This window comes from Anser brachyrhynchus (genome assembly GCF_964034855.1).
Source record: "Anser brachyrhynchus genome assembly, contig: SCAFFOLD_219, whole genome shotgun sequence".
Taxonomy (NCBI): Eukaryota; Metazoa; Chordata; class Aves; order Anseriformes; family Anatidae; genus Anser; species Anser brachyrhynchus.
In genome coordinates, this window is record NW_027663887.1 from 200,538 (window position 1) to 226,516 (window position 25,979).

A 25,979-nucleotide genomic window follows, 5' to 3' on the forward strand; every position below is an offset into this window, starting at 1 on the left:
AGTAGCTGGCACACCTTGGCTGAGGCGGACACCTGCAATTCAGGGCATCCCAGAACAGGGTGCCTTGTGCTGGGGGGGAACTGGCACTGCTGCGCTTCTCTCTCCGATGGCACCCTCTCTCAGCTCCTGCATTTCTCTTCCTGACCTCGCTTTGCCTACGGCTGTCCCTGGCTCTGCTCTTGCTGCGGAAGGGCCAAGCTTCGCTAAGACCAGCAACAGAAAAATGGGCTCCAGAACAGAATGCCCAGGAATTAGAGGCCACCTAAAGCACTGGACAGCAGAAATTTCAGAAGAGTCTGGTCAAAAACTAACTGCTCACTTCACAATACGCTAACGACAACTGCTTCCTGGCTGGCAGCAGCCACATAATAATGTTGACAAAGATACGGTAAAGAATTTGGGAGGGGGAGAGGAGGAGAGGGAGCGGGGGAACAACAACTCACTGATTTTTATGCCTCCAACGCCGGATAAGCACGCACGCAGCACACAACTATCAAAAACAGGAGGGGAGCCGAGAATGCCACAGTGCCTGCTATCCAGGAACTTAGGAAATATTGGCGCTTCGCAGTGTTTGCATTGTTCTCCCCATCCACGCCTGCAAGAACAATTGTGGACATTGCTGTGTCCTGCGCACTACTGGTAATCTCACCGGAGGTCTGACATTGCCAGGAAGTGTTCTGTTTCATTTGGTTAGCATCTTTGAGCAAGTGAAAATCCTCAGGCCGCAATGCTTCCTGAGGTTCAGCAGAAGCTGGGGAATCTGCCAAAGGCACTGCAACTCAAGGCACTCTGGAGCCTCCCTTTTGCCTCTCAGCTTTGTTTTCCCTCCATCCTTTGTTTCCCCTGCCATAATGCTGAGGGCCCAGTGTCTCAGGTTTGCTCCCCCAGCTCTTTGGAGTTCTAAAAGGTCTTAGGCGCTTGCCCACCTTCGCTGCTCGAGGCACACTCGGAGCCTTAGGGACAAAACTGAACAAAATTCGGGAGCCCAGGAGTGCCAGTGAGGCAGTGCCCCATCTGCACTGGGTCAGGGCATCACTCTGGGCCTCAGCTCACAGGAGGGGTCCCGTTTCCCATCGTCTGCTCAGTGGGCTTCTGACGGCCTCGTTCCCCCAAGAGCAAGGTTCCAAAATCCCTGGGAACTGGGTGCGCTGGGAGGTGACCCCTCTCTAGCCACAGCCACAGAGCTTTGTGAGCGTCTCTCCGCTGCACTGCTCTCACATGCTGTCACAGCCCGGGGAAGACAGCCATCCTCAGGGAGCCACTCCTGCCTTCCTCTGCAACACTTGCTGCCTACTGACACTCTTGGGTTTGGCTGCTGACATGAGCTGCAAGAGCGGGTACCAGGGCAAGAACCTGCACACGCATGCTGGTTCTGGTTGGTGACAGCGGATGACCAAGAAACAGCCTTTACCTGGTGGGGCAGTTGACTTCACTGGCTCTGTTCTTTTGCCAGGGAGCGGCAGCGTGCGACCGCTTCCTCGCCAAAGCACCTTCTTCGGCACAGTCTCTCTAACCAGCCCTTTAGAAAGAAAGCAGGACAGTGTGACCCTAAGGAACCGCTCCTCCTTTCGAGGACGGTATCTTTGAAAGGTAGTGCTTCTCAAAAGACATCCCTAAAGTTTAGAAGCTACGGCCTGGGCTTCTGGGGGAGGTACTCACTACTCCAAACAACATGTCATTCACAAAGAAAAATCTAAGTGTTCGACTCCTGGCAGTCTACCAGCACAGACAGCAAAATCTGGCCTGCTGCGAGACCAGGAGATTGCAGGAGATCTTCTTGTTCACATCGCACATAGTGCATTTTTGGCACACTGCAAGATGTTGCTCAATTCGTGCCTTCAAAGAGGACAGAAAAAAGCTGCATCCAGTTCAGAGGCAGGAACAGCCCTTCTGAGAAGCATGTCCATCCCATCATGCTGACTCCATCCCATGGGAAGGGCAAGAGTCACACACATCAGGCTGAGCCGCAAGCTCTTGAACCATGTTGTGGGCACAGTCGTGGGCATCAGGGAAGAGCCCACAGTCCCCAAACAAGAGGAGAAGCACAGCCAAGTCATTTGAAACCCAACTAGAATTGGACAGCTAAATCAGCTGAAACTGAGGTAAGCGCCAAGGGTGCTTTTCCCCTGCAGTGACATGTGTCTCCCGGCAAATGAGACAGCAAGGACTGCTTGGGCTGTGCCTCCTGCCTTGAACTCGCCCAGCTGCAAGCAGCGCTGTGCGGGAGCTGAACACAAGTTCAGCAGAAGCCCTTTGCTGCTGGCTGGATACCAATGTTTGCACGGAACAGCTCGGACCACTTATGGTAGTGCTGGGCTAGCAGCTGCCCCTGGGACACGGCGTGACCCACAAGCGGCAGCAGAGGCTCTCGGCCTTCTCTGGCGCTCACCAGTGCCTGCCAGGTGTGAAATTGAGTGTCTCCGCTCTGATCCATCCCTTCCTGCTGTGCAGGTTACGGTGTGTCCACACATGGATTTAGAACCTCAGCTTCCCAAGTCTTATGGCGGACAGAGTGAAATATACCCACCATGTGCTGCCTCGTCTAACTCCTTTATGAGATCCTCTATGATGTCAGGGGATGTTGGGGAAGATTTTCTTATTTCAGCATTGTCCTTTGCTCTTAGAGGACCTGAACAGAAAGTAGGAAGTTAACTTTGGCACCAGTGCAATTTGGAGAAGCAGGGCTTAGTTTGTGAAGTCAGTGAAATGACTTCCCACCCCTGGGATACCAGCTGGGCTCCAGCGCAGGAAGCAGCTGAGGATCTGGCAAAGCCCTCCCTGGAGACAATTCTGCAACCAAAGCCCCGTGAGAAGTTTCTGTCACATCGACACCTACATCAGTAGCTCTATGGCAGTGCCCTGTTTGCACTGGGTCAGGGCATCACTCTGGGCCTCAGCTCATAGGAGGGGTCCCGTTTCCCATCGTCTGCTCAATGGGCTTCTCATGGCCTCGTTCCCCCAAGAGCAAGGTTCCAAAATCCCTGGGAACTGGGTGCGCTGGGAGGTGACCCCTCTCTAGCCACAGCCACAGAGCTTTGTGAGCGTCTCTCCGCTGCACTGCTCTCACATGCTGTCACAGCCCGGGGAAGACAGCCATCCTCAGGGAGCCACTCCTGCCTTCCTCTGCAACACTTGCTGCCTACTGACACTCTTGGGTTTGGCTGCTGACATGAGCTGCAAGAGCGGGTACCAGGGCAAGAACCTGCACACGCATGCTGGTTCTGGTTGGTGACAGCGGATGACCAAGAAACAGCCTTTACCTGGTGGGGCAGTTGCCTGTGTTGCCCCTGTTCGTTTGTCAGAGAGTGGCAGCGTGCGACCGCTTCCTCGCCAAAGCACCTCCTTCGGCACAGTCTCTCTAACCAGCCCTTTAGAAAGAAAGCAGGACAGTGTGACTACAAGGAACTGCTCCTCCTTGAACCATATTCTGGGCACAGCTGCAAGCACACACCAGTTGCTGCTGGCTGGATACCAATGTTTGCACGGAACAGCTCGGACCACTTATGGTAGTGCTGGGCTAGCAGCTGCCCCTGGGACACGGCGTGACCCACAAGCGGCAGCAGAGGCTCTCGGCCTTCTCTGAGGCTCACCACTGCCTGCCAGGTGTGAAATTGAGTGTCTCCGCTCTGATCCATCCCTTCCTGCTGTGCAGGTTACGGTGTGTCCACACATGGATTTAGAACCTCAGCTTCCCAAGTCTTATGGCGGACAGAGTGAAATACACCCACCATGTGCTGCCTCGTCTAACTCCTTTATGAGATCCTCTACGATGTCAGGGGATGTTGGGGAAGATTTTCTTATTTCAGCATTGTCCTTCGCTGTTAGAGGACCTGAACAGAAAGTAGGAAGTTAACTTTGGCACCAGTGCAATTTGGAGGACCAGGGCTTCGTTTGTAAAGTCAGTGAAATGACTTCCCACCCCTGGGATACCAGCTGGGCTCCAGCGCAGGAAGCAGCCGAGGGTCTGGCAAAGCCCTCCCTGGGGACACTTCTGCAACCAAAGCCCCGTGAGAAGTTTCTGTCCCAGCGCCATCTACATCAATAGCTCAGTAGGAGAGCATACCAGGGCTCGTGCCTTGACAGGGCACACACACGTGCCGGTCTATACCCTCCCACCTGCAGAGATGCCTGGCTGACGTTTGGGCTTTGAGCTGGCAGCTCTCAAAGGAAGTCAAAAGCCACAACTTACCCAGGCCATCTCCCAGAGCTTCAGTCCTGGAACCCATCTGGGAGCCTGGATCACCTTCGCCTTCGGTCCCATCTGTAAACACAAGTGGAGTCCCTCCTGTGAACTACGCCAACATACTCCTTCTGACCAGAGTGACAGAGAATGCGGTTCAAAGAGGGGACTGCTCCACGGCACTCGTCTCTCCCTGCCACTCCAGAGCATCTTGCAAACAGTTGCTGGGTGCCTGCAGTGGCACGGTGCTGGTACAAACTAAGCGTGCGTGGAGCTGCCCGGAGAAGGGCCCTCCCCGTGCCCACCCCAGGTCTCAACTCAAGCGCAAGGTGCCTGCTGGCTCTGCAGCACCTAGATGCTCCTGCCTTCCGCTGACTTACCTGGCAGATTAACCTGAGGCTCGTGGTCCACATCAGGCTGAGGTGTCGAGTAGCCAGAGCCTACGAGAACTGCTGCAATCAAGCACAGAAGAGAAACATTCCCCGTGCATGGTGTGATCTACCTCTTCCTTAGTGACCTGCAGCGACTGGAGGGGGCTCAGGCAAGGATGTGGGACCCAGACACGAGCCAGGATTTCCAAAGCCGCAAAGGGGCCTGCTGAGCTGGAGGCTCCCTCTTGGCCTCTTCCCAAATCCTCTCTCCAGGCTGTGCGCAACACCCCGCAGGGACCACGCCGCCAAAGATGTGGCCCCTCAGGTGTTTCTTCCGGGAAGATCTCTGCTGGACACAAAGGAAGACCCCACTGCAGGGGGAGCGTGCAGACCCCGGGAAAAATGATCATCCATGTTTGTCATGGAGAAGCCCCCTGGCCAGTGAGCAGCTGAACCCTTGCTGAGCTAGCTCAACAAACCCTTAACAAACAGCAAGGAAATGAACACGGACAACTTACCACCTGTGGGACCCATACTGGCAGGCTCAGGAGCAGGATTCCATGGAGGCACTTGACCAGTACTGCCTGTGGGCACAAGTGGGATCAGACACAGGTAAGGGGAGCTTCCATTGCCTCTTGGGGCCTGCCTCTTCCTCAGTGACCGGGAGGCACTGGCTGGGGCTCAGGTAATGACATGGCCCAAACAGGAAGAAAAGCCTGGGTTCTTCCCTCTCTGTGGAGAGGGGCAGGGGTGGCATCTCTCCAAGTGAAGAAATATTCAGGGCTCATTTGTGCAAGCCCCCTCAAGGCACAAACGCGCTTGGAAGACCCCGAATAAACTATTACAGCCCATTAGCCATCTTCCTTCAAGGAAGCACACTCGCAACGTACCTCGGGGATCCTCCTGAGGCTCCAAACCATGATCCAGCTGAGAAGCTGGATATCGAGAGCCAACATCGTCATCATCTAAAATCAAGCAGAGATGAGAGACGTTGCCATGGCATGCTGTGCTCTCCCTCTTCCCCAGCACCCTGCAGTGACTGAGGGGGCTGAGGCAATGTCACGGGACAAAGATGCAGGTGGAAATTTCCCAAGAGGGGCCAGCGGCCTCAGCCCCACAGGGGCTCAGACCCGGGCTTCTCGGCCCCAGCGCCGCTCCCGGCCCCCCCGGCAGGAAACAACCCCGCAGCAGCCACGGCCCCACCGTGCCACCCTGCGGGGCTTCTGCCTCCTGCCTGCCCCCTGCCCGCGGTGCCCGCCCGGCCCTGCTGCCATCCCGTCCCCGTCCCCTCCATCCATACGCGTGCCGCGCAGCACCATGCCGCCCAGGGTTTGGTGTTGGCCCCGGCCCTGCCCACCCACCTGCTCCCGGTGGTCGCCATGGCGCAGCCTGGGCACCCCGGGCACACAGGGCCACCAGCAGGAGGAAGAGGACGCAGGCAGGGGCCGTGGCTCCCCACACTCGCACCATGCTTCCACCACCGCCGCTGCAGCTGCAGCTACTGCTGCTGTCAGGACCGGTGCGGAGCAGTGCCTGTGGGCTGGCCCCGCGTCACAATGGGGTGTCGGGATGTCACGGCCCAGCACTGCATCACCGAGAGGTATTGTGACCTCGCAGCCCTCCCGGTGTCACGGAGCAGCGTTGGGACCTCATGGCCCGGCAGCACGCTCCCTCCCCTCTATCGATTCTTTCTCATCCACTGCTGGCTGCCGGGGGCTGAGGGCATGGCAGAAAGAGGCTGGAGGGGAAGGAAGGCTGCGAGGTGGAGATAAGGCCGCGGAGGACAGGAGAGAGCGGTTCCGCTATCCTCATATCTCACAGCCTCATACTGCCCCAAAGTCGCTCTGTATCCCATCGGCAGGGTCGCCATCTCCTTCCTGCCCCCATATCCCTCCCCAGCAGCCTGCCGTATCCCCAAAGCCCCCTGTCCTTAGTGCCATCCATAGCCAGATTTCCCAGCGCGCCCCCATCAGCTCAGGTTCCCGTATTGATCACGCAGCTTCCCCACATCCCTGCATTCCCCTCATATCCAGTGCTGGTGGCATGCCATATCCCATAGCCCCGCACATGCCCCAAATATCCACCACTCACTCCTTAACGTCCCACCCCAATATCCCCCCAGTTCCCTGTACGCCACCCCCAGGGGCTCAAATGCCACCTCCACATTTTCACACGTTCCCAGTCTCTGCATTTCCAGCATCCTCCTGTTGCAGCCCCACAGCTCCCACGTATATGGGCTATGGGACATTCCCCTCCAAAAGCCCAAACACCAGAGCCCCCAGCCACCCACCCCACCTGCAGCGGCTCTCCCACCCCTCCCTGGATGCCCTAACATCCCTAACACACCGGGACAACCAGGCGAGGTGACAGCGGTGGCCATCCAGTTAATGACCCGCACAAGGGCTTGTTCTGATTTGGGGGCTCTCCTTCCACCTTTTTTCTTCTCCTTCACCTCTCCAACCTGCTCTTCCCACCGTCGTGCCCTCCTCGATGCTCCTGGCATCCCTTTTCTTCCCCATCCCTCTCTCACTCTGTCTCAGCCTCTGTCCATGCTCTCATTTTTCACTCACACTGTTTGTCTCTCCATTTCATTTCTCACCCTTTCTCACTCCTTTCTTTTTCCTCACAATTTCCATTTTTATTTCTGGTCTTTCTTCATTTTCTCTTTCACAATCACCCTTCCCGACAACGTCCATGTCTCCTCCCTCCCCTCTACCACGTGAAACGACCCCTTTCTACTTCTTTCATCCTCCCAGGAACCGTTCCTTGCTTTGTTTTCCCACAGGTGAGCACCTGTTTGGCTGCACACCAGTCTTTTGGGATGCGTCTTCAGCAGGGAGCGGTCTTTAGGGGGTGGAATCGCCCACAGCATCTTCCTCTCATTAGTGTTCCTCATACTTATTCTCCTCCTGAAGGGTGTGTGGGGATCTGGCGTGCAGCTGGGAGATCCCGGCAGGGCTGGCTCCAGACAGGAACGAGGCGTCTGCGGGAAGGAGCGAGGTGGGTGGTGGGGAGCCCAAAGGTGGGGCGATTCCCCCCTCAGCTCAGGGTGTACCTTTGGTTCTCCCCCGGGCCCAGAAGAAGAGGAGGATGAGGCTGTTGATGGTGAGGAAGCAGCCGCCCACAACCAGGAGCCGTAGAAGAAGGAAGCAGCTCTTCCCTGCAAGAGGGTGGGACAGGTTAGGAGATGTAGACACAGTTCATGCGTGCTGACGGAGGGAAGGCTGTGAGCATCGTTCCGCCACCATCTCTCTTTCCCTTTCCCCACCCCTCCGTCTCCAGGCATTCTGCTCAGGTCCTGAGTGCTGAACACCCAAAGACTTTCCCCGCTTGCTTGGCTCTGCAGGAGGCACTGAGAAATTTGGGAACAATGGCTCGGGAGGCCAAGGAGAGGCTGCTGAGCCATAAAGGTGGACAGAGGGATGCTCGATACTTGTTTGGGGTGGTTGGGGTGATGGAAGGGCTGAGAGGGAGGGAGAGGTGGGTGCAAGACTGGGTGGGCTGAGTCATGGACAGAAGGATGGTGATCGGATAGATAGAGCAGCTGCCCGGTGCAAAAATCAGCTAGTTTGGAGAGGAACGTACAGGGACTGGAATGGAATCGTTTCAGGAAAAAATGGAGAGAGGGAGGGACAGACGGATGGACAGATGGAGAGAGGGATGGTTTAATGGGCTGGTTACTGGATGGATGGATGGGTGGGTGGATGGGTTGGTGGTGGATGGACTGACAGATTGTTAGGTGGGTGGATGGATGGCCAGCTCACCTTTCTTTTGGGCATTTATACTGATAGACACGGCTTGGCTTGTGAAGGACGGGATCCACCTCTCAGGCTTTTTTTCCTCATACTTGCAGGTAAAGTTTCCACTCTGTTGGGGACCAGCACGTGGGAGCTGGAGGACCATGGAAGTCCTTAAATTGCCCCCGTGATCTGCTGCATTGTCCTCAGAGCCTTCTGTCGTAGGGAGGACCTCTTGGCCATCCCTGTAGAAGTGAAACCTCCGTACAGTGGCGTCTCCAGGGGCCTTACAGATGATGCTCAGGAGATCTCCTGCCATCACCTCTCCCAGCGGGGACTCCACCGTCAGCAGGGGCTGGGGAAGGTGGTCTGAGAAAAGGGGAGGAATAAATGGAGACGTAGCAATAAGGACAGCACAAACGGATCTCCAGTTGTTTGCCTTCCCACTGCATGCAGCAAAGCTTGGGATTGTAGGCTTCCTGCCACGACATGAGAAGAGCGCCAGTGGCAGCCACCTTCCAGACCATGCTGGTCCCAGAAAGATAAATCCTCCACCCAGAAATCCTACTGATTTTGGCGATGGGCTGGGTTAAACCACAAAGCCCACCAATCCTGATTTCCAGGTGAGTTGTCACATTGCGGGGCGATAGCTGACACCCACGTTTGGGCATCTGAATAGTTCTCAGAGAGGAGGGAGAAAGCAGAGAGAAAGATAAAGAAATCACACAGCTCACCTCCAATCTTGATCACCAGTTTTTCGCTGGTTGGGGATATGAGCTGCTTCCGACCTTGCTTGAGGGAATAGCTGCAGAAATGCGGCCCCCTGTGTTGCATTCGGGAGAGGACGAACTCAAACGTGTAGTTATTCGTCGAGCTAAATCCTGAAACTGCCCAGCCAGCCTCGCCAAAAATTTGGTACGTCAGCTTCCCAGTGATGCTGGGGGGAGTGGTGCACACCAGCGTGACAGCGTCTCCAAAGAAATATTCCTTCTGTCCCTGCAGCACCCAGAGGGTCGGGGCAGGGACTGCGGCTGGGGGATAGAGAGGGAGACAGGCAGGGGGGACGGAGGTGAGGTGCAAGGAGCAGAGGCAGAAGGGACTAACTCCACGCAAATAAAAGAAACTGGCTTTCATTTCAAGGAATACAATAAAGCACAGAGGGGACCTCGTAAAGCAGAAATGTCTCTGGGCTATGGCTCATTTTATCTCCTTGGGATTCAGCACAAGGTTGCGTCCCGCTGCGGGAAGTGATGAAAGAAAGGAGACTGCAAAAACCCTTTCCACACCCTGGGCAGCTTTGCCATGCCGGCAGAAATGTCCTTAATGTGCTTTCAAGCAATTTTATTTTTTTTTGCTGCAACTTGGTAATTTATGAAAATAGGAAATGGGGAAGGGGGGTTGAAAAGGCTAAGGGTGAAGGGTAAAACCCGTCGCTGATGCTCCTCCACAGCAGCCACTGGGAAAACACGTTTGGTCTCCACCTCCCTACCTGCCCCCAGCTGCAAACCCTACAAAAATACCATTGACCCACACCCAAAATAGGAGGAGCAGGTGTGGGAAGGAGAGGGCCGGGAAGGGGTTGGGTCTCAAGGGGTTTCCACTCACCACCAGTGTGTTGACACGAGGCAGGACCTCAACAAAGTGAGATAACGAAAAATCCCCAGCACCCAATTTCACCACTGGGTTGTTATGGGGAGGGGGAATGAGGCTGAGGGTCTCCCAGACAGTCACACCTGTGGGACCCCAAATCCAGCCGTGCCCCCAGCAGCTCAGCCCCTGTTTAAGGAGACCCCAGAGGAGTTACCTTCCTCGGAGACCATCTGGCGATGTTAAGGCCCCCCCCCCCCCAGATTACTAAGACTCCCCCCCCCCAAGCCATTAAGGACCCTCCCTGAGACCCCCCCAAGCATATTAAGGACCCCCCCCGGGCCATTAAGCCCCCCCCCGGGATATTAAGGAACCCCTGGGATATTAAGGCCCCCCCCATGGATTTTAAGCCCCCCCCCGGGCCCACCTCGGCCTCGCTCCGCCGGGGGAGGCTCTCCCGCAGCGGCCGGGCCTGGAGCTCCGGGAGGCCGAGGGCGGCCTGGGCCCGCAGCGCCGCCAGCAGCGATCGCTTCTCCCGCAGCGACCAGGCCGCGGCCCGGGGCCTCCCCGCCGGGGCCTCGGCGAAGCGGGCCGGGACCAGGCGGGGCCGGGGGGGAGGCTTCATGGCGCGGGGAGATGGCGTCAGGGCGACGAAACGGGGTGGAAACGGGGGGAGCTGGGAGGGAACGGCCCGCCGGGGGGTGCTGGGAGATGTGGTTCGGGGGGGGAGGAGAAAGGGACAGCAGGTCTACCCAAAGGCTGCTGCTGGGAGGCTTCATTAGGGGCGTAATTAGGGTTACATTTAGGGTAGTTTGGAGAGAGAGAAGGCGCAGGGTCCCGTTGTGTAGGGGGTTGAGTAAAGGCTCCCCAAGGGAGTTCAGGGGTACCCAACGGATTCCGTTGGGAGGCTTAATTAGGGGCGTAATTAGGGTTAGGGTCGGGGTTGTTCAGAAAGAAGGCGCAGAGTCCTGTTGTGTGTGGGGCTGTGTAAAGGCTCCCAAAGGGAGGTCAGGTCTACCCAAAGGCTTGGGTTGACAGGCTTAATTAGGGGTGTAATTAGGGTTAGGCTTAATATCCTGGGGGGGGGTTGGGGGGGTCCCAGGGAGGATCCTTAATGGCTTGGGGGGGGGGGTCTTAGTGGCTATGGGGGGGGCCTTAATTAGGGTTAGGGTCTGGAGAGAGAGAAGGCGCAGAGTCCTGTTGTGTGGGGTTGCATAAAGGCTCCCCAGGGGAGTTCAGGTGTACCCAAAGGCTTCGGAATGGGGGCACTTTTTGATGGGAGAATCGGGGGACTGCTCCACGGCACTCGTCTCTCCCTTCCACTCAAGAGCGCCTTGCAGACGGCTGCTGGGCACCTGCAGTGGCACCGTGCTGGTACAAAAGTAAGCGTGTGTGGAGCATGCTGCGATCTACCTCTTCCTTAGTGACCTGCAGCGACTGGAGGGGGCTGAGGCAATGAAGCTCCGTGCTGTTCCCTCGGGCCCCCAGAGAGAAGAGATCAGCGCCTGCCCCTCCACTCCCCTCCTCAGGAAGCTGAGGGCCGCCGTGAGGCCTCCCCTCAGTCGCCTCTTTCTACCTCTAGTCTTAATAGCTGTTGTTCCACTCAGGATGGTAGTGCAGCAAAAAGAAGTATATTACACACTGTTTGCATGATGTAAAGAAATAAATAAAAAACACCACAATCTGGTAAAAACTGAGCTGAGCCTGTCCTTTAAAAAGGGGAGAATATGCTACGGAAAGGAAGAGCTGTCTTTGTAATTGCTCAGCCACTCAATCTTGCTATCGTCACCAGTGAAAAGCCGTTCTCCCCGTGTGCTGTGCCCTCGTGAAACCCCCCTCCCCAGAGCAGAGCATCCAGCTGTGGGGCCCAGCACAAGGGAGACTTGGGCAATGAGCTGGGATTTTTCTCTTGTACCCCTTGAGGAGAGCTGAGCCGTGGGAGCGTTGGCATGGGGCGCCCTGGCCAAAATCGGCCATCCGTGCAGGGTCAGGACCTGAGGAGGGCTGGCTGTGGGGAGCCTGGCCTCGGCCCAGGATCAGGAAGGGCCCGCGCTTGTGTGTGGCTGCGGCACTGCCAGTTTGAGCAGGGGGTTCTCGGGTGAGCGCTGTGCAGGGTCGCTGCCGCGCTCACAGCCCTTCTGTCTGCTCCTGCTGTGCTGCTCCCCAGCTCCCTTCCCCTGCGTTCCCTGCATGGTGGGCACAGTCTGGCTGACCCCCAGCACCGAGGACCCTCAGGCTTACTTGTCGATCAGTCACAAAGTCCTGCTGTGGGTTCCTGGCTGTTGCTGTACATAAGACCCGGACTGCTGTGCTGTATTATTCAATGTTTATTGGAAGTGTGGCCAAGGCTGCACCCCGGGGGGGCCTGCCCCAGCCCTTGGAAGAGGGTGGAGGGGGCCGTGGGGGCGGCGTCTGTGCCCACGAGGACTGGTGGGTACTGGGCCGGTCGTGCACCTTCCACTGATCCGCTGCCGGGCTTGGGGGCCGTGGAGGCTGGGCTGGTGGCAGGCGGGCCGCTCTTCCAGGCACTGATGGTGGCTGCTGGCATCGGGCCTGGCTCTCAGGCGTACCACGGTGGTCAGGCTGCCTGTAGGGGCTCACGGAGCGGCTGCGGGTGTCAGTCTGGGCTGCCTGGGCTGCGGCGAGGCGCCTGCGGAGACAGGAACTTGCTGAGGCCGTGCTGCGGCTGCGGTGCCAGGCGGGTGCGAGGCAGCAGGGTGCAGGCACCCGGCTGTGCGTGAGCTGTGGGCACACAGTGCTCTGTGCAGAAAACAGGGTGCCCTGTGCCCTCGGCTGGGACTCTGCTCCCCTCCACATCCTGCCCCAGCTTGTCTCCTCCCCAGCGCCTCGCCAGCCATCCTGACCTGCCTGCTCTGCACGTGCTGTCCCAGCAAGAAGACCTGGCCCCCGCAGAGACAGGGGTCCACAGCCGGGCTCAGCACGACCGGGTCCCAACAGCCACCGGCTGCCCTTTTTCAGAGCGCCTTGCAAGGACCAGTACTCAGCTCCCTGCCCGGCCCTGGCCCTGGCCCAACAAGGTGACGGCCTCGGCTCCCTGTTCGGGGAGGTGCTGCCCATCCGCTCTTTGGGATGTGTAATTAAACACACAAGCTCTGTGTGTGCTGAGGACACGCACGCTGGCAGCGCTCAGGTGCGGCTGTGACACACCGACTGCCCCTCTCCAAGGCAATGCCCGCAGCTGGCAGGGCTCATCCCCATGCTCCCAGTAGCTGGCACACCTTGGCTGAGGCGGACACCTGCAATTCAGGGCATCCCAGAACAGGGTGCCTTGTGCTGGGGGGGAACTGGCACTGCTGCGCTTCTCTCTCCGATGGCACCCTCTCTCAGCTCCTGCATTTCTCTTCCTGACCTCGCTTTGCCTACGGCTGTCCCTGGCTCTGCTCTTGCTGCGGAAGGGCCAAGCTTCGCTAAGACCAGCAACAGAAAAATGGGCTCCAGAACAGAATGCCCAGGAATTAGAGGCCACCTAAAGCACTGGACAGCAGAAATTTCAGAAGAGTCTGGTCAAAAACTAACTGCTCACTTCACAATACGCTAACGACAACTGCTTCCTGGCTGGCAGCAGCCACATAATAATGTTGACAAAGATACGGTAAAGAATTTGGGAGGGGGAGAGGAGGAGAGGGAGCGGGGGAACAACAACTCACTGATTTTTATGCCTCCAACGCCGGATAAGCACGCACGCAGCACACAACTATCAAAAACAGGAGGGGAGCCGAGAATGCCACAGTGCCTGCTATCCAGGAACTTAGGAAATATTGGCGCTTCGCAGTGTTTGCATTGTTCTCCCCATCCACGCCTGCAAGAACAATTGTGGACATTGCTGTGTCCTGCGCACTACTGGTAATCTCACCGGAGGTCTGACATTGCCAGGAAGTGTTCTGTTTCATTTGGTTAGCATCTTTGAGCAAGTGAAAATCCTCAGGCCGCAATGCTTCCTGAGGTTCAGCAGAAGCTGGGGAATCTGCCAAAGGCACTGCAACTCAAGGCACTCTGGAGCCTCCCTTTTGCCTCTCAGCTTTGTTTTCCCTCCATCCTTTGTTTCCCCTGCCATAATGCTGAGGGCCCAGTGTCTCAGGTTTGCTCCCCCAGCTCTTTGGAGTTCTAAAAGGTCTTAGGCGCTTGCCCACCTTCGCTGCTCGAGGCACACTCGGAGCCTTAGGGACAAAACTGAACAAAATTCGGGAGCCCAGGAGTGCCAGTGAGGCAGTGCCCCATCTGCACTGGGTCAGGGCATCACTCTGGGCCTCAGCTCACAGGAGGGGTCCCGTTTCCCATCGTCTGCTCAGTGGGCTTCTGACGGCCTCGTTCCCCCAAGAGCAAGGTTCCAAAATCCCTGGGAACTGGGTGCGCTGGGAGGTGACCCCTCTCTAGCCACAGCCACAGAGCTTTGTGAGCGTCTCTCCGCTGCACTGCTCTCACATGCTGTCACAGCCCGGGGAAGACAGCCATCCTCAGGGAGCCACTCCTGCCTTCCTCTGCAACACTTGCTGCCTACTGACACTCTTGGGTTTGGCTGCTGACATGAGCTGCAAGAGCGGGTACCAGGGCAAGAACCTGCACACGCATGCTGGTTCTGGTTGGTGACAGCGGATGACCAAGAAACAGCCTTTACCTGGTGGGGCAGTTGACTTCACTGGCTCTGTTCTTTTGCCAGGGAGCGGCAGCGTGCGACCGCTTCCTCGCCAAAGCACCTTCTTCGGCACAGTCTCTCTAACCAGCCCTTTAGAAAGAAAGCAGGACAGTGTGACCCTAAGGAACCGCTCCTCCTTTCGAGGACGGTATCTTTGAAAGGTAGTGCTTCTCAAAAGACATCCCTAAAGTTTAGAAGCTACGGCCTGGGCTTCTGGGGGAGGTACTCACTACTCCAAACAACATGTCATTCACAAAGAAAAATCTAAGTGTTCGACTCCTGGCAGTCTACCAGCACAGACAGCAAAATCTGGCCTGCTGCGAGACCAGGAGATTGCAGGAGATCTTCTTGTTCACATCGCACATAGTGCATTTTTGGCACACTGCAAGATGTTGCTCAATTCGTGCCTTCAAAGAGGACAGAAAAAAGCTGCATCCAGTTCAGAGGCAGGAACAGCCCTTCTGAGAAGCATGTCCATCCCATCATGCTGACTCCATCCCATGGGAAGGGCAAGAGTCACACACATCAGGCTGAGCCGCAAGCTCTTGAACCATGTTGTGGGCACAGTCGTGGGCATCAGGGAAGAGCCCACAGTCCCCAAACAAGAGGAGAAGCACAGCCAAGTCATTTGAAACCCAACTAGAATTGGACAGCTAAATCAGCTGAAACTGAGGTAAGCGCCAAGGGTGCTTTTCCCCTGCAGTGACATGTGTCTCCCGGCAAATGAGACAGCAAGGACTGCTTGGGCTGTGCCTCCTGCCTTGAACTCGCCCAGCTGCAAGCAGCGCTGTGCGGGAGCTGAACACAAGTTCAGCAGAAGCCCTTTGCTGCTGGCTGGATACCAATGTTTGCACGGAACAGCTCGGACCACTTATGGTAGTGCTGGGCTAGCAGCTGCCCCTGGGACACGGCGTGACCCACAAGCGGCAGCAGAGGCTCTCGGCCTTCTCTGGCGCTCACCAGTGCCTGCCAGGTGTGAAATTGAGTGTCTCCGCTCTGATCCATCCCTTCCTGCTGTGCAGGTTACGGTGTGTCCACACATGGATTTAGAACCTCAGCTTCCCAAGTCTTATGGCGGACAGAGTGAAATATACCCACCATGTGCTGCCTCGTCTAACTCCTTTATGAGATCCTCTATGATGTCAGGGGATGTTGGGGAAGATTTTCTTATTTCAGCATTGTCCTTTGCTCTTAGAGGACCTGAACAGAAAGTAGGAAGTTAACTTTGGCACCAGTGCAATTTGGAGAAGCAGGGCTTAGTTTGTGAAGTCAGTGAAATGACTTCCCACCCCTGGGATACCAGCTGGGCTCCAGCGCAGGAAGCAGCTGAGGATCTGGCAAAGCCCTCCCTGGAGACAATTCTGCAACCAAAGCCCCGTGAGAAGTTTCTGTCACATCGACACCTACATCAGTAGCTCTATGGCAGTGCCCTGTTTGCACTGGGTCAGGGCATCACTCTGGGCCTCAGCTCATAGGAGGGGTCCCGTTTCCCATCGTCTGCTCAATGGGCTTCTCATGGCCTCGTTCCCCCAAGAGCAAGGTTCCAAAATCCCTGGGAACTGGGTGCGCTGGGAGGTGACCCCTCTCTAGCCACAGCCACAGAGCTTTGTGAGCGTCTCTCCGCTGCACTGCTCTCACATGCTGTCACAGCCCGGGGAAGACAGCCATCCTCAGGGAGCCACTCCTGCCTTCCTCTGCAACACTTGCTGCCTACTGACACTCTTGGGTTTGGCTGCTGACATGAGCTGCAAGAGCGGGTACCAGGGCAAGAACCTGCACACGCATGCTGGTTCTGGTTGGTGACAGCGGATGACCAAGAAACAGCCTTTACCTGGTGGGGCAGTTGCCTGTGTTGCCCCTGTTCGTTTGTCAGAGAGTGGCAGCGTGCGACCGCTTCCTCGCCAAAGCACCTCCTTCGGCACAGTCTCTCTAACCAGCCCTTTAGAAAGAAAGCAGGACAGTGTGACTACAAGGAACTGCTCCTCCTTGAACCATATTCTGGGCACAGCTGCAAGCACACACCAGTTGCTGCTGGCTGGATACCAATGTTTGCACGGAACAGCTCGGACCACTTATGGTAGTGCTGGGCTAGCAGCTGCCCCTGGGACACGGCGTGACCCACAAGCGGCAGCAGAGGCTCTCGGCCTTCTCTGAGGCTCACCACTGCCTGCCAGGTGTGAAATTGAGTGTCTCCGCTCTGATCCATCCCTTCCTGCTGTGCAGGTTACGGTGTGTCCACACATGGATTTAGAACCTCAGCTTCCCAAGTCTTATGGCGGACAGAGTGAAATACACCCACCATGTGCTGCCTCGTCTAACTCCTTTATGAGATCCTCTACGATGTCAGGGGATGTTGGGGAAGATTTTCTTATTTCAGCATTGTCCTTCGCTGTTAGAGGACCTGAACAGAAAGTAGGAAGTTAACTTTGGCACCAGTGCAATTTGGAGGACCAGGGCTTCGTTTGTAAAGTCAGTGAAATGACTTCCCACCCCTGGGATACCAGCTGGGCTCCAGCGCAGGAAGCAGCCGAGGGTCTGGCAAAGCCCTCCCTGGGGACACTTCTGCAACCAAAGCCCCATGAGAAGTTTCTGTCCCAGCGCCATCTACATCAATAGCTCAGTAGGAGAGCATACCAGGGCTCGTGCCTTGACAGGGCACACACACGTGCCGGTCTATACCCTCCCACCTGCAGAGATGCCTGGCTGACGTTTGGGCTTTGAGCTGGCAGCTCTCAAAGGAAGTCAAAAGCCACAACTTACCCAGGCCATCTCCCAGAGCTTCAGTCCTGGAACCCATCTGGGAGCCTGGATCACCTTCGCCTTCGGTCCCATCTGTAAACACAAGTGGAGTCCCTCCTGTGAACTACGCCAACATACTCCTTCTGACCAGAGTGACAGAGAATGCGGTTCAAAGAGGGGACTGCTCCACGGCACTCGTCTCTCCCTGCCACTCCAGAGCATCTTGCAAACAGTTGCTGGGTGCCTGCAGTGGCACCGTGCTGGTACAAACTAAGCGTGCGTGGAGCTGCCCGGAGAAGGGCCCTCCCCGTGCCCACCCCAGGTCTCAACTCAAGCGCAAGGTGCCTGCTGGCTCTGCAGCACCTAGATGCTCCTGCCTTCCGCTGACTTACCTGGCAGATTAACCTGAGGCTCGTGGTCCACATCAGGCTGAGGTGTCGAGTAGCCAGAGCCTACGAGAACTGCTGCAATCAAGCACAGAAGAGAAACATTCCCCGTGCATGGTGTGATCTACCTCTTCCTTAGTGACCTGCAGCGACTGGAGGGGGCTCAGGCAAGGATGTGGGACCCAGACACGAGCCAGGATTTCCAAAGCCGCAAAGGGGCCTGCTGAGCTGGAGGCTCCCTCTTGGCCTCTTCCCAAATCCTCTCTCCAGGCTGTGCGCAACACCCCGCAGGGACCACGCCGCCAAAGATGTGGCCCCTCAGGTGTTTCTTCCGGGAAGATCTCTGCTGGACACAAAGGAAGACCCCACTGCAGGGGGAGCGTGCAGACCCCGGGAAAAATGATCATCCATGTTTGTCATGGAGAAGCCCCCTGGCCAGTGAGCAGCTGAACCCTTGCTGAGCTAGCTCAACAAACCCTTAACAAACAGCAAGGAAATGAACACGGACAACTTACCACCTGTGGGACCCATACTGGCAGGCTCAGGAGCAGGATTCCATGGAGGCACTTGACCAGTACTGCCTGTGGGCACAAGTGGGATCAGACACAGGTAAGGGGAGCTTCCATTGCCTCTTGGGGCCTGCCTCTTCCTCAGTGACCGGGAGGCACTGGCTGGGGCTCAGGTAATGACATGGCCCAAACAGGAAGAAAAGCCTGGGTTCTTCCCTCTCTGTGGAGAGGGGCAGGGGTGGCATCTCTCCAAGTGAAGAAATATTCAGGGCTCATTTGTGCAAGCCCCCTCACGGCACAAACGCGCTTGGAAGACCCCGAATAAACTATTACAGCCCATTAGCCATCTTCCTTCAAGGAAGCACACTCGCAACGTACCTCGGGGATCCTCCTGAGGCTCCAAACCATGATCCAGCTGAGAAGCTGGATATCGAGAGCCAACATCGTCATCATCTAAAATCAAGCAGAGATGAGAGACGTTGCCATGGCATGCTGTGCTCTCCCTCTTCCCCAGCACCCTGCAGTGACTGAGGGGGCTGAGGCAATGTCACGGGACAAAGATGCAGGTGGAAATTTCCCAAGAGGGGCCAGCGGCCTCAGCCCCACAGGGGCTCAGACCCGGGCTTCTCGGCCCCAGCGCCGCTCCCGGCCCCCCCGGCAGGAAACAACCCCGCAGCAGCCACGGCCCCACCGTGCCACCCTGCGGGGCTTCTGCCTCCTGCCTGCCCCCTGCCCGCGGTGCCCGCCCGGCCCTGCTGCCATCCCGTCCCCGTCCCCTCCATCCATACGCGTGCCGCGCAGCACCATGCCGCCCAGGGTTTGGTGTTGGCCCCGGCCCTGCCCACCCACCTGCTCCCGGTGGTCGCCATGGCGCAGCCTGGGCACCCCGGGCACACAGGGCCACCAGCAGGAGGAAGAGGACGCAGGCAGGGGCCGTGGCTCCCCACACTCGCACCATGCTTCCACCACCGCCGCTGCAGCTGCAGCTACTGCTGCTGTCAGGACCGGTGCGGAGCAGTGCCTGTGGGCTGGCCCAGCGTCACAATGGGGTGTCGGGATGTCACGGCCCAGCACTGCATCACCGAGAGGTATTGTGACCTCGCAGCCCTCCCGGTGTCACGGAGCAGCGTTGGGACCTCATGGCCCGGCAGCACGCTCCCTCCCCTCTATCGATTCTTTCTCATCCACTGCTGGCTGCCGGGGGCTGAGGGCATGGCAGAAAGAGGCTGGAGGGGAAGGAAGGCTGCGAGGTGGAGATAAGGCCGCGGAGGACAGGAGAGAGCGGTTCCGCTATCCTCATATCTCACAGCCTCATACTGCCCCAAAGTCGCTCTGTATCCCATCGGCAGGGTCGCCATCTCCTTCCTGCCCCCATATCCCTCCCCAGCAGCCTGCCGTATCCCCAAAGCCCCCTGTCCTTAGTGCCATCCATAGCCAGATTTCCCAGCGCGCCCCCATCAGCTCAGGTTCCCGTATTGATCACGCAGCTTCCCCACATCCCTGCATTCCCCTCATATCCAGTGCTGGTGGCATGCCATATCCCATAGCCCCGCACATGCCCCAAATATCCACCACTCACTCCTTAACGTCCCACCCCAATATCCCCCCAGTTCCCTGTACGCCACCCCCAGGGGCTCAAATGCCACCTCCACATTTTCACACGTTCCCAGTCTCTGCATTTCCAGCATCCTCCTGTTGCAGCCCCACAGCTCCCACGTATATGGGCTATGGGACATTCCCCTCCAAAAGCCCAAACACCAGAGCCCCCAGCCACCCACCCCACCTGCAGCGGCTCTCCCACCCCTCCCTGGATGCCCTAACATCCCTAACACACCGGGACAACCAGGCGAGGTGACAGCGGTGGCCATCCAGTTAATGACACGCACAAGGGCTTGTTCTGATTTGGGGGCTCTCCTTCCACCTTTTTTCTTCTCCTTCACCTCTCCAACCTGCTCTTCCCACCGTCGTGCCCTCCTCGATGCTCCTGGCATCCCTTTTCTTCCCCATCCCTCTCTCACTCTGTCTCAGCCTCTGTCCATGCTCTCATTTTTCACTCACACTGTTTGTCTCTCCATTTCATTTCTCACCCTTTCTCACTCCTTTCTTTTTCCTCACAATTTCCATTTTTATTTCTGGTCTTTCTTCATTTTCTCTTTCACAATCACCCTTCCCGACAACGTCCATGTCTCCTCCCTCCCCTCTACCACGTGAAACGACCCCTTTCTACTTCTTTCATCCTCCCAGGAACCGTTCCTTGCTTTGTTTTCCCACAGGTGAGCACCTGTTTGGCTGCACACCAGTCTTTTGGGATGCGTCTTCAGCAGGGAGCGGTCTTTAGGGGGTGGAATCGCCCACAGCATCTTCCTCTCATTAGTGTTCCTCATACTTATTCTCCTCCTGAAGGGTGTGTGGGGATCTGGCGTGCAGCTGGGAGATCCCGGCAGGGCTGGCTCCAGACAGGAACGAGGCGTCTGCGGGAAGGAGCGAGGTGGGTGGTGGGGAGCCCAAAGGTGGGGCGATTCCCCCCTCAGCTCAGGGTGTACCTTTGGTTCTCCCCCGGGCCCAGAAGAAGAGGAGGATGAGGCTGTTGATGGTGAGGAAGCAGCCGCCCACAACCAGGAGCCGTAGAAGAAGGAAGCAGCTCTTCCCTGCAAGAGGGTGGGACAGGTTAGGAGATGTAGACACAGTTCATGCGTGCTGACGGAGGGAAGGCTGTGAGCATCGTTCCGCCACCATCTCTCTTTCCCTTTCCCCACCCCTCCGTCTCCAGGCATTCTGCTCAGGTCCTGAGTGCTGAACACCCAAAGACTTTCCCCGCTTGCTTGGCTCTGCAGGAGGCACTGAGAAATTTGGGAACAATGGCTCGGGAGGCCAAGGAGAGGCTGCTGAGCCATAAAGGTGGACAGAGGGATGCTCGATACTTGTTTGGGGTGGTTGGGGTGATGGAAGGGCTGAGAGGGAGGGAGAGGTGGGTGCAAGACTGGGTGGGCTGAGTCATGGACAGAAGGATGGTGATCGGATAGATAGAGCAGCTGCCCGGTGCAAAAATCAGCTAGTTTGGAGAGGAACGTACAGGGACTGGAATGGAATCGTTTCAGGAAAAAATGGAGAGAGGGAGGGACAGACGGATGGACAGATGGAGAGAGGGATGGTTTAATGGGCTGGTTACTGGATGGATGGATGGGTGGGTGGATGGGTTGGTGGTGGATGGACTGACAGATTGTTAGGTGGGTGGATGGATGGCCAGCTCACCTTTCTTTTGGGCATTTATACTGATAGACACGGCTTGGCTTGTGAAGGACGGGATCCACCTCTCAGGCTTTTTTTCCTCATACTTGCAGGTAAAGTTTCCACTCTGTTGGGGACCAGCACGTGGGAGCTGGAGGACCATGGAAGTCCTTAAATTGCCCCCGTGATCTGCTGCATTGTCCTCAGAGCCTTCTGTCGTAGGGAGGACCTCTTGGCCATCCCTGTAGAAGTGAAACCTCCGTACAGTGGCGTCTCCAGGGGCCTTACAGATGATGCTCAGGAGATCTCCTGCCATCACCTCTCCCAGCGGGGACTCCACCGTCAGCAGGGGCTGGGGAAGGTGGTCTGAGAAAAGGGGAGGAATAAATGGAGACGTAGCAATAAGGACAGCACAAACGGATCTCCAGTTGTTTGCCTTCCCACTGCATGCAGCAAAGCTTGGGATTGTAGGCTTCCTGCCACGACATGAGAAGAGCGCCAGTGGCAGCCACCTTCCAGACCATGCTGGTCCCAGAAAGATAAATCCTCCACCCAGAAATCCTACTGATTTTGGCGATGGGCTGGGTTAAACCACAAAGCCCACCAATCCTGATTTCCAGGTGAGTTGTCACATTGCGGGGCGATAGCTGACACCCACGTTTGGGCATCTGAATAGTTCTCAGAGAGGAGGGAGAAAGCAGAGAGAAAGATAAAGAAATCACACAGCTCACCTCCAATCTTGATCACCAGTTTTTCGCTGGTTGGGGATATGAGCTGCTTCCGACCTTGCTTGAGGGAATAGCTGCAGAAATGCGGCCCCCTGTGTTGCATTCGGGAGAGGACGAACTCAAACGTGTAGTTATTCGTCGAGCTAAATCCTGAAACTGCCCAGCCAGCCTCGCCAAAAATTTGGTACGTCAGCTTCCCAGTGATGCTGGGGGGAGTGGTGCACACCAGCGTGACAGCGTCTCCAAAGAAATATTCCTTCTGTCCCTGCAGCACCCAGAGGGTCGGGGCAGGGACTGCGGCTGGGGGATAGAGAGGGAGACAGGCAGGGGGGACGGAGGTGAGGTGCAAGGAGCAGAGGCAGAAGGGACTAACTCCACGCAAATAAAAGAAACTGGCTTTCATTTCAAGGAATACAATAAAGCACAGAGGGGACCTCGTAAAGCAGAAATGTCTCTGGGCTAGGACTCATTTTATCTCCTTGGGATTCAGCACAAGGTTGCGTCCCGCTGCGGGAAGTGATGAAAGAAAGGAGACTGCAAAAACCCTTTCCACACCCTGGGCAGCTTTGCCATGCCGGCAGAAATGTCCTTAATGTGCTTTCAAGCAATTTTATTTTTTTTTGCTGCAACTTGGTAATTTATGAAAATAGGAAATGGGGAAGGGGGGTTGAAAAGGCTAAGGGTGAAGGGTAAAACCCGTCGCTGATGCTCCTCCACAGCAGCCACTGGGAAAACACGTTTGGTCTCCACCTCCCTACCTGCCCCCAGCTGCAAACCCTACAAAAATACCATTGACCCACACCCAAAATAGGAGGAGCAGGTGTGGGAAGGAGAGGGCCGGGAAGGGGTTGGGTCTCAAGGGGTTTCCACTCACCACCAGTGTGTTGACACGAGGCAGGACCTCAACAAAGTGAGATAACGAAAAATCCCCAGCACCCAATTTCACCACTGGGTTGTTATGGGGAGGGGGAATGAGGCTGAGGGTCTCCCAGACAGTCACACCTGTGGGACCCCAAATCCAGCCGTGCCCCCAGCAGCTCAGCCCCTGTTTAAGGAGACCCCAGAGGAGTTACCTTCCTCGGAGACCATCTGGCGATGTTAAGGCCCCCCCCCCCCCAGATTACTAAGACTCCCCCCTCCCCAAGCCATTAAGGACCCTCCCCAGGGCCCCGCCAACACCCCCCCGGGATATTAAGGACCCCCCCCCCCCGGGGGATATTAAGGAACCCCCCAGCCATTAATGACCCCCCCCTCGGCCATTAAGAGCCCCCCCCAGGGATATTAACGACCCCGCCCCAGGCATTAAGGCCCCCCTCAGCCATATTAAGGACCCCCCCCCCCCCAAGCCATTAAGGACCCTCCCCGGGACCCCTCCCAACACCCCCCCCCCCCCCAATAAATTAAGGACCCCCTCCGGGCATATTAAGGAACCCCCCCCCAAGCCATTAAGGACCCTCCCTGAGACCCCCCCAAGCATATTAAGGACCCCCCCCCGGGCATTAAGCCCCCCTCCCCCCCCCCCGGGATATTAAGGACCCCCCCCCGGATTTTAAGCCCCCCCCCCCCGGATTTTAAGCCCCCCCCCCCCCGGGCTTTTAAGGACCCCCCGGGCCTTTAAGCCCCCCCCATGGATTTTAAGCCCCCCCGGGCATATTAAGGACCCCCCCCCCCGGGCCATTAAGCCCCCTCCCGGGCCATTAAGTCCCGTTGCGTGTGGGGCTGTGTAAAGGCTCCCCAAGGGAGATCAGGTCTACCCAAAGGATTCCATTGGGAGGCTTAATTAGGGGCGTAATTAGGGTTTAGGCTTAATATCCCGGGGGGACTTTGGGGGGGTCCCGGGGAGGGTACTTAATGGCTTGGGTGGGTCTTAATGGCTATGGGGGGGGGGTCCTTAATTAGGGTTAGGGTTTGGAGAGAGAGAAGGCGCGGAGTCTTGTCGTGTGGGGTTGCGTAAAGTCTCCCCAGGGGAGTTCAGGGGTACCCAAAGGCTCCCGTTGGGAGCACTTTTGGATAGGAGGAAGTGGTGCCGTACGTGTTTTTTAGGGTCGTAAGTAGGGTTAGGGGAGACCTGACCTCCCTTGGGGAGCCTTTACGCAACCCCACACACAACGGGACTCCGCGCCTTCTCCCTTTCCAAACAACCCTAAACGTAACCCTAATTACGCCCCTAATTAGGCCTCCCAATGGAAGCCTTTGGGTACACCTGAACTCCCTTGGGGAGCCTTTATGCAACCCCGCACAGAACCCACACAGGTCTCTAGGGTGCAGCAGGAGGCTTCTAGGGCACCCTAGGGTGCACCGAAGTTCCCTGGGAGGCTTCTAGGGCACACCGGGAGACCTTTAGTGGATGCTAGAGTGAACCGGGAGCGTTTGGAGGACTGTCAGGGGCACCAGGGAACAGAAGAATACACTGGGATGGCTGTAGGGGACTGGAGAAAGCGCTGGAGAATCCAGTGAGGCCTTCAGGGGGTTCTAGAGTACACCCCCAAGGCCCCGAGAGGCCTCCAGAAGGTCCCAGAGAGCACTGGAGGGCCACGGGAGGCCTCAAGGCTGCACTGGGAGGCCTCCAGGGCATCCTGGAGGAAACTGGGGGTCACTGGGAGGCTTTCAGGGGGAGCTAGAGCACACCGGGTGGCCCTGATAGACCTGTGGAGGATCTAGAGCGCAGGAGAAGACTACATGAGGCCTGCAGTGCGCGCAAGAGTGCACTAGAGAGCACTGTGAGGCCTCCAGAGGCCTTTAGATTCCAGGAAAAGTCCTTATTTTGCCTCTGGGGTTCAAGAGGAGGCTCATAGGACATCCTACAGCGCCCTGTGAGGCCCCTAGGGCATCCTGGAGGAAACTGGGAGTCGCTGGGAGGCTCTCAGGGGGAGCTAGAGTGCTCCTGGTAGACCTGGTAGACCTGGTAGACTCCTGGTAGTCTCTAGAGTGGACTTGAGCCGCGCAGGAGGCGTTGTGAGAAACTAAGTTGTGGTTTTTGCAGTAGAGAACTAGTTTTTTTTTAGTCTTCAAAGATAATTGTGTAGTCACAACGAGGAGAAATGCCGAGTGGATAAGTGGACAGCAGAAGGCCTCGCTGTTCCAAAATACGGTAGAAGCTTGAGAAAAACAGGATGAGCAGTGTGGGAACAGTGAAAATACAAATATAACAAGTTCTCAAAACATAAGAAAGACGGGAAAAAAAAGGAAAAAGAATAAATTAAAGGGTTAATAAAAGAAATGTACGTATGTGGTATAGAGGGGGGTCGAGTAGCTTGTGAACCTGTAGTGCTCAGCCAACGAGGAAACAGGGGAGGTGATCAGGTGTCGGGTAATAGCGGAATAAAAGGTTGTGGTATATTTACTGTAACGCACTCCTAATTGGCAGGATGCCCGCCGTTGCACTCGCGAATAAAATAGCTTCCCAGAAGATCCTGCCCGAAGAAAATTATCGAGATTTTGCTCACAACGTGCGGTCCTCCCCTAATCCCCAGCCCCAAACGGGTTCGATAAGCCCGTGACTTTCCAGGCGGTGAGTTTTGGGGTCCTGGGGCGGCCCCGACGCCGCGCGTTATCCCTGGCTGGTCAACCCTCAGCGAAGCCGGGGATGGAAGAATGGGGGCGCGCTTAATTGCATTAAAAACGGACGTTTTTTAACGTCTTAACGTTTAACGTCGCTTCCGTTAACCGAAAATTAACCGAAACGAGGAGCCTTGGGGCCCAAAACGGGGAACCTGTCCCAAAACTGTGCGAGCGCAGCCGGGAGGGAGGTGATGGAAACGAGCTCTGGGAGCTAATTTTAATACGAAGCGGGGAGAGCTCATGAATATTCATGGGCGTATTGGGAAACTTCGAAGCAGCGAGTCGAAATCCCACCTGAT

At 56.7% G+C, this 25,979-nt stretch overlaps 1 protein-coding gene across 50 annotated transcripts in view; it reads right to left on the reverse strand.

Annotated features, from left to right (window-relative positions):
- LOC308186704 (uncharacterized protein) overlaps window positions 1–23,231 on the reverse strand; it is a 79,857-nt gene extending 56,626 nt beyond the window's left edge. For 19 of the 50 annotated variants that reach the window (XM_080608856.1, XM_080608859.1, XM_080608865.1 and 16 more), the window contains exons 1-18: window positions 22,994–23,229; window positions 22,123–22,419; window positions 21,416–21,757; window positions 20,707–20,811; window positions 20,445–20,634; window positions 18,542–18,616; window positions 18,170–18,235; window positions 17,661–17,732; window positions 17,290–17,361; window positions 16,829–16,930; window positions 16,361–16,468; window positions 15,628–15,729; window positions 14,512–14,619; window positions 3,920–3,991; window positions 3,729–3,830; window positions 3,261–3,368; window positions 2,528–2,629; window positions 1,412–1,519 (exon numbers count right to left, since the gene is read on the reverse strand). In XM_080608856.1, coding sequence (XP_080464982.1) covers window positions 1,412–1,519; window positions 2,528–2,629; window positions 3,261–3,368; window positions 3,729–3,830; window positions 3,920–3,991; window positions 14,512–14,619; window positions 15,628–15,729; window positions 16,361–16,468; window positions 16,829–16,930; window positions 17,290–17,361; window positions 17,661–17,732; window positions 18,170–18,235; window positions 18,542–18,616; window positions 20,445–20,634; window positions 20,707–20,811; window positions 21,416–21,430 — 1,507 coding nt within the window. In that variant the 5' untranslated portion in view covers window positions 21,431–21,757; window positions 22,123–22,419; window positions 22,994–23,229. Of the gene's footprint in view, window positions 1–1,411; window positions 1,520–2,527; window positions 2,630–3,260; window positions 3,369–3,728; window positions 3,831–3,919; window positions 3,992–4,189; window positions 4,262–4,560; window positions 4,633–5,069; window positions 5,136–5,441; window positions 5,517–7,344; window positions 7,535–7,606; window positions 7,712–8,315; window positions 8,534–8,610; window positions 8,658–9,022; window positions 9,320–9,893; window positions 10,065–10,302; window positions 10,533–14,511; window positions 14,620–15,627; window positions 15,730–16,360; window positions 16,469–16,828; window positions 16,931–17,019; window positions 17,092–17,289; window positions 17,362–17,660; window positions 17,733–18,169; window positions 18,236–18,541; window positions 18,617–19,012; window positions 19,237–20,444; window positions 20,635–20,706; window positions 20,812–21,415; window positions 21,758–22,122; window positions 22,420–22,993 lie in introns of those variants that run through there. The other 31 variants (XM_080608873.1, XM_080608875.1, XM_080608877.1 and 28 more) reach the window with 25 other exon arrangements.
- Window positions 23,232–25,979: the final 2,748 nt, after the last annotated feature.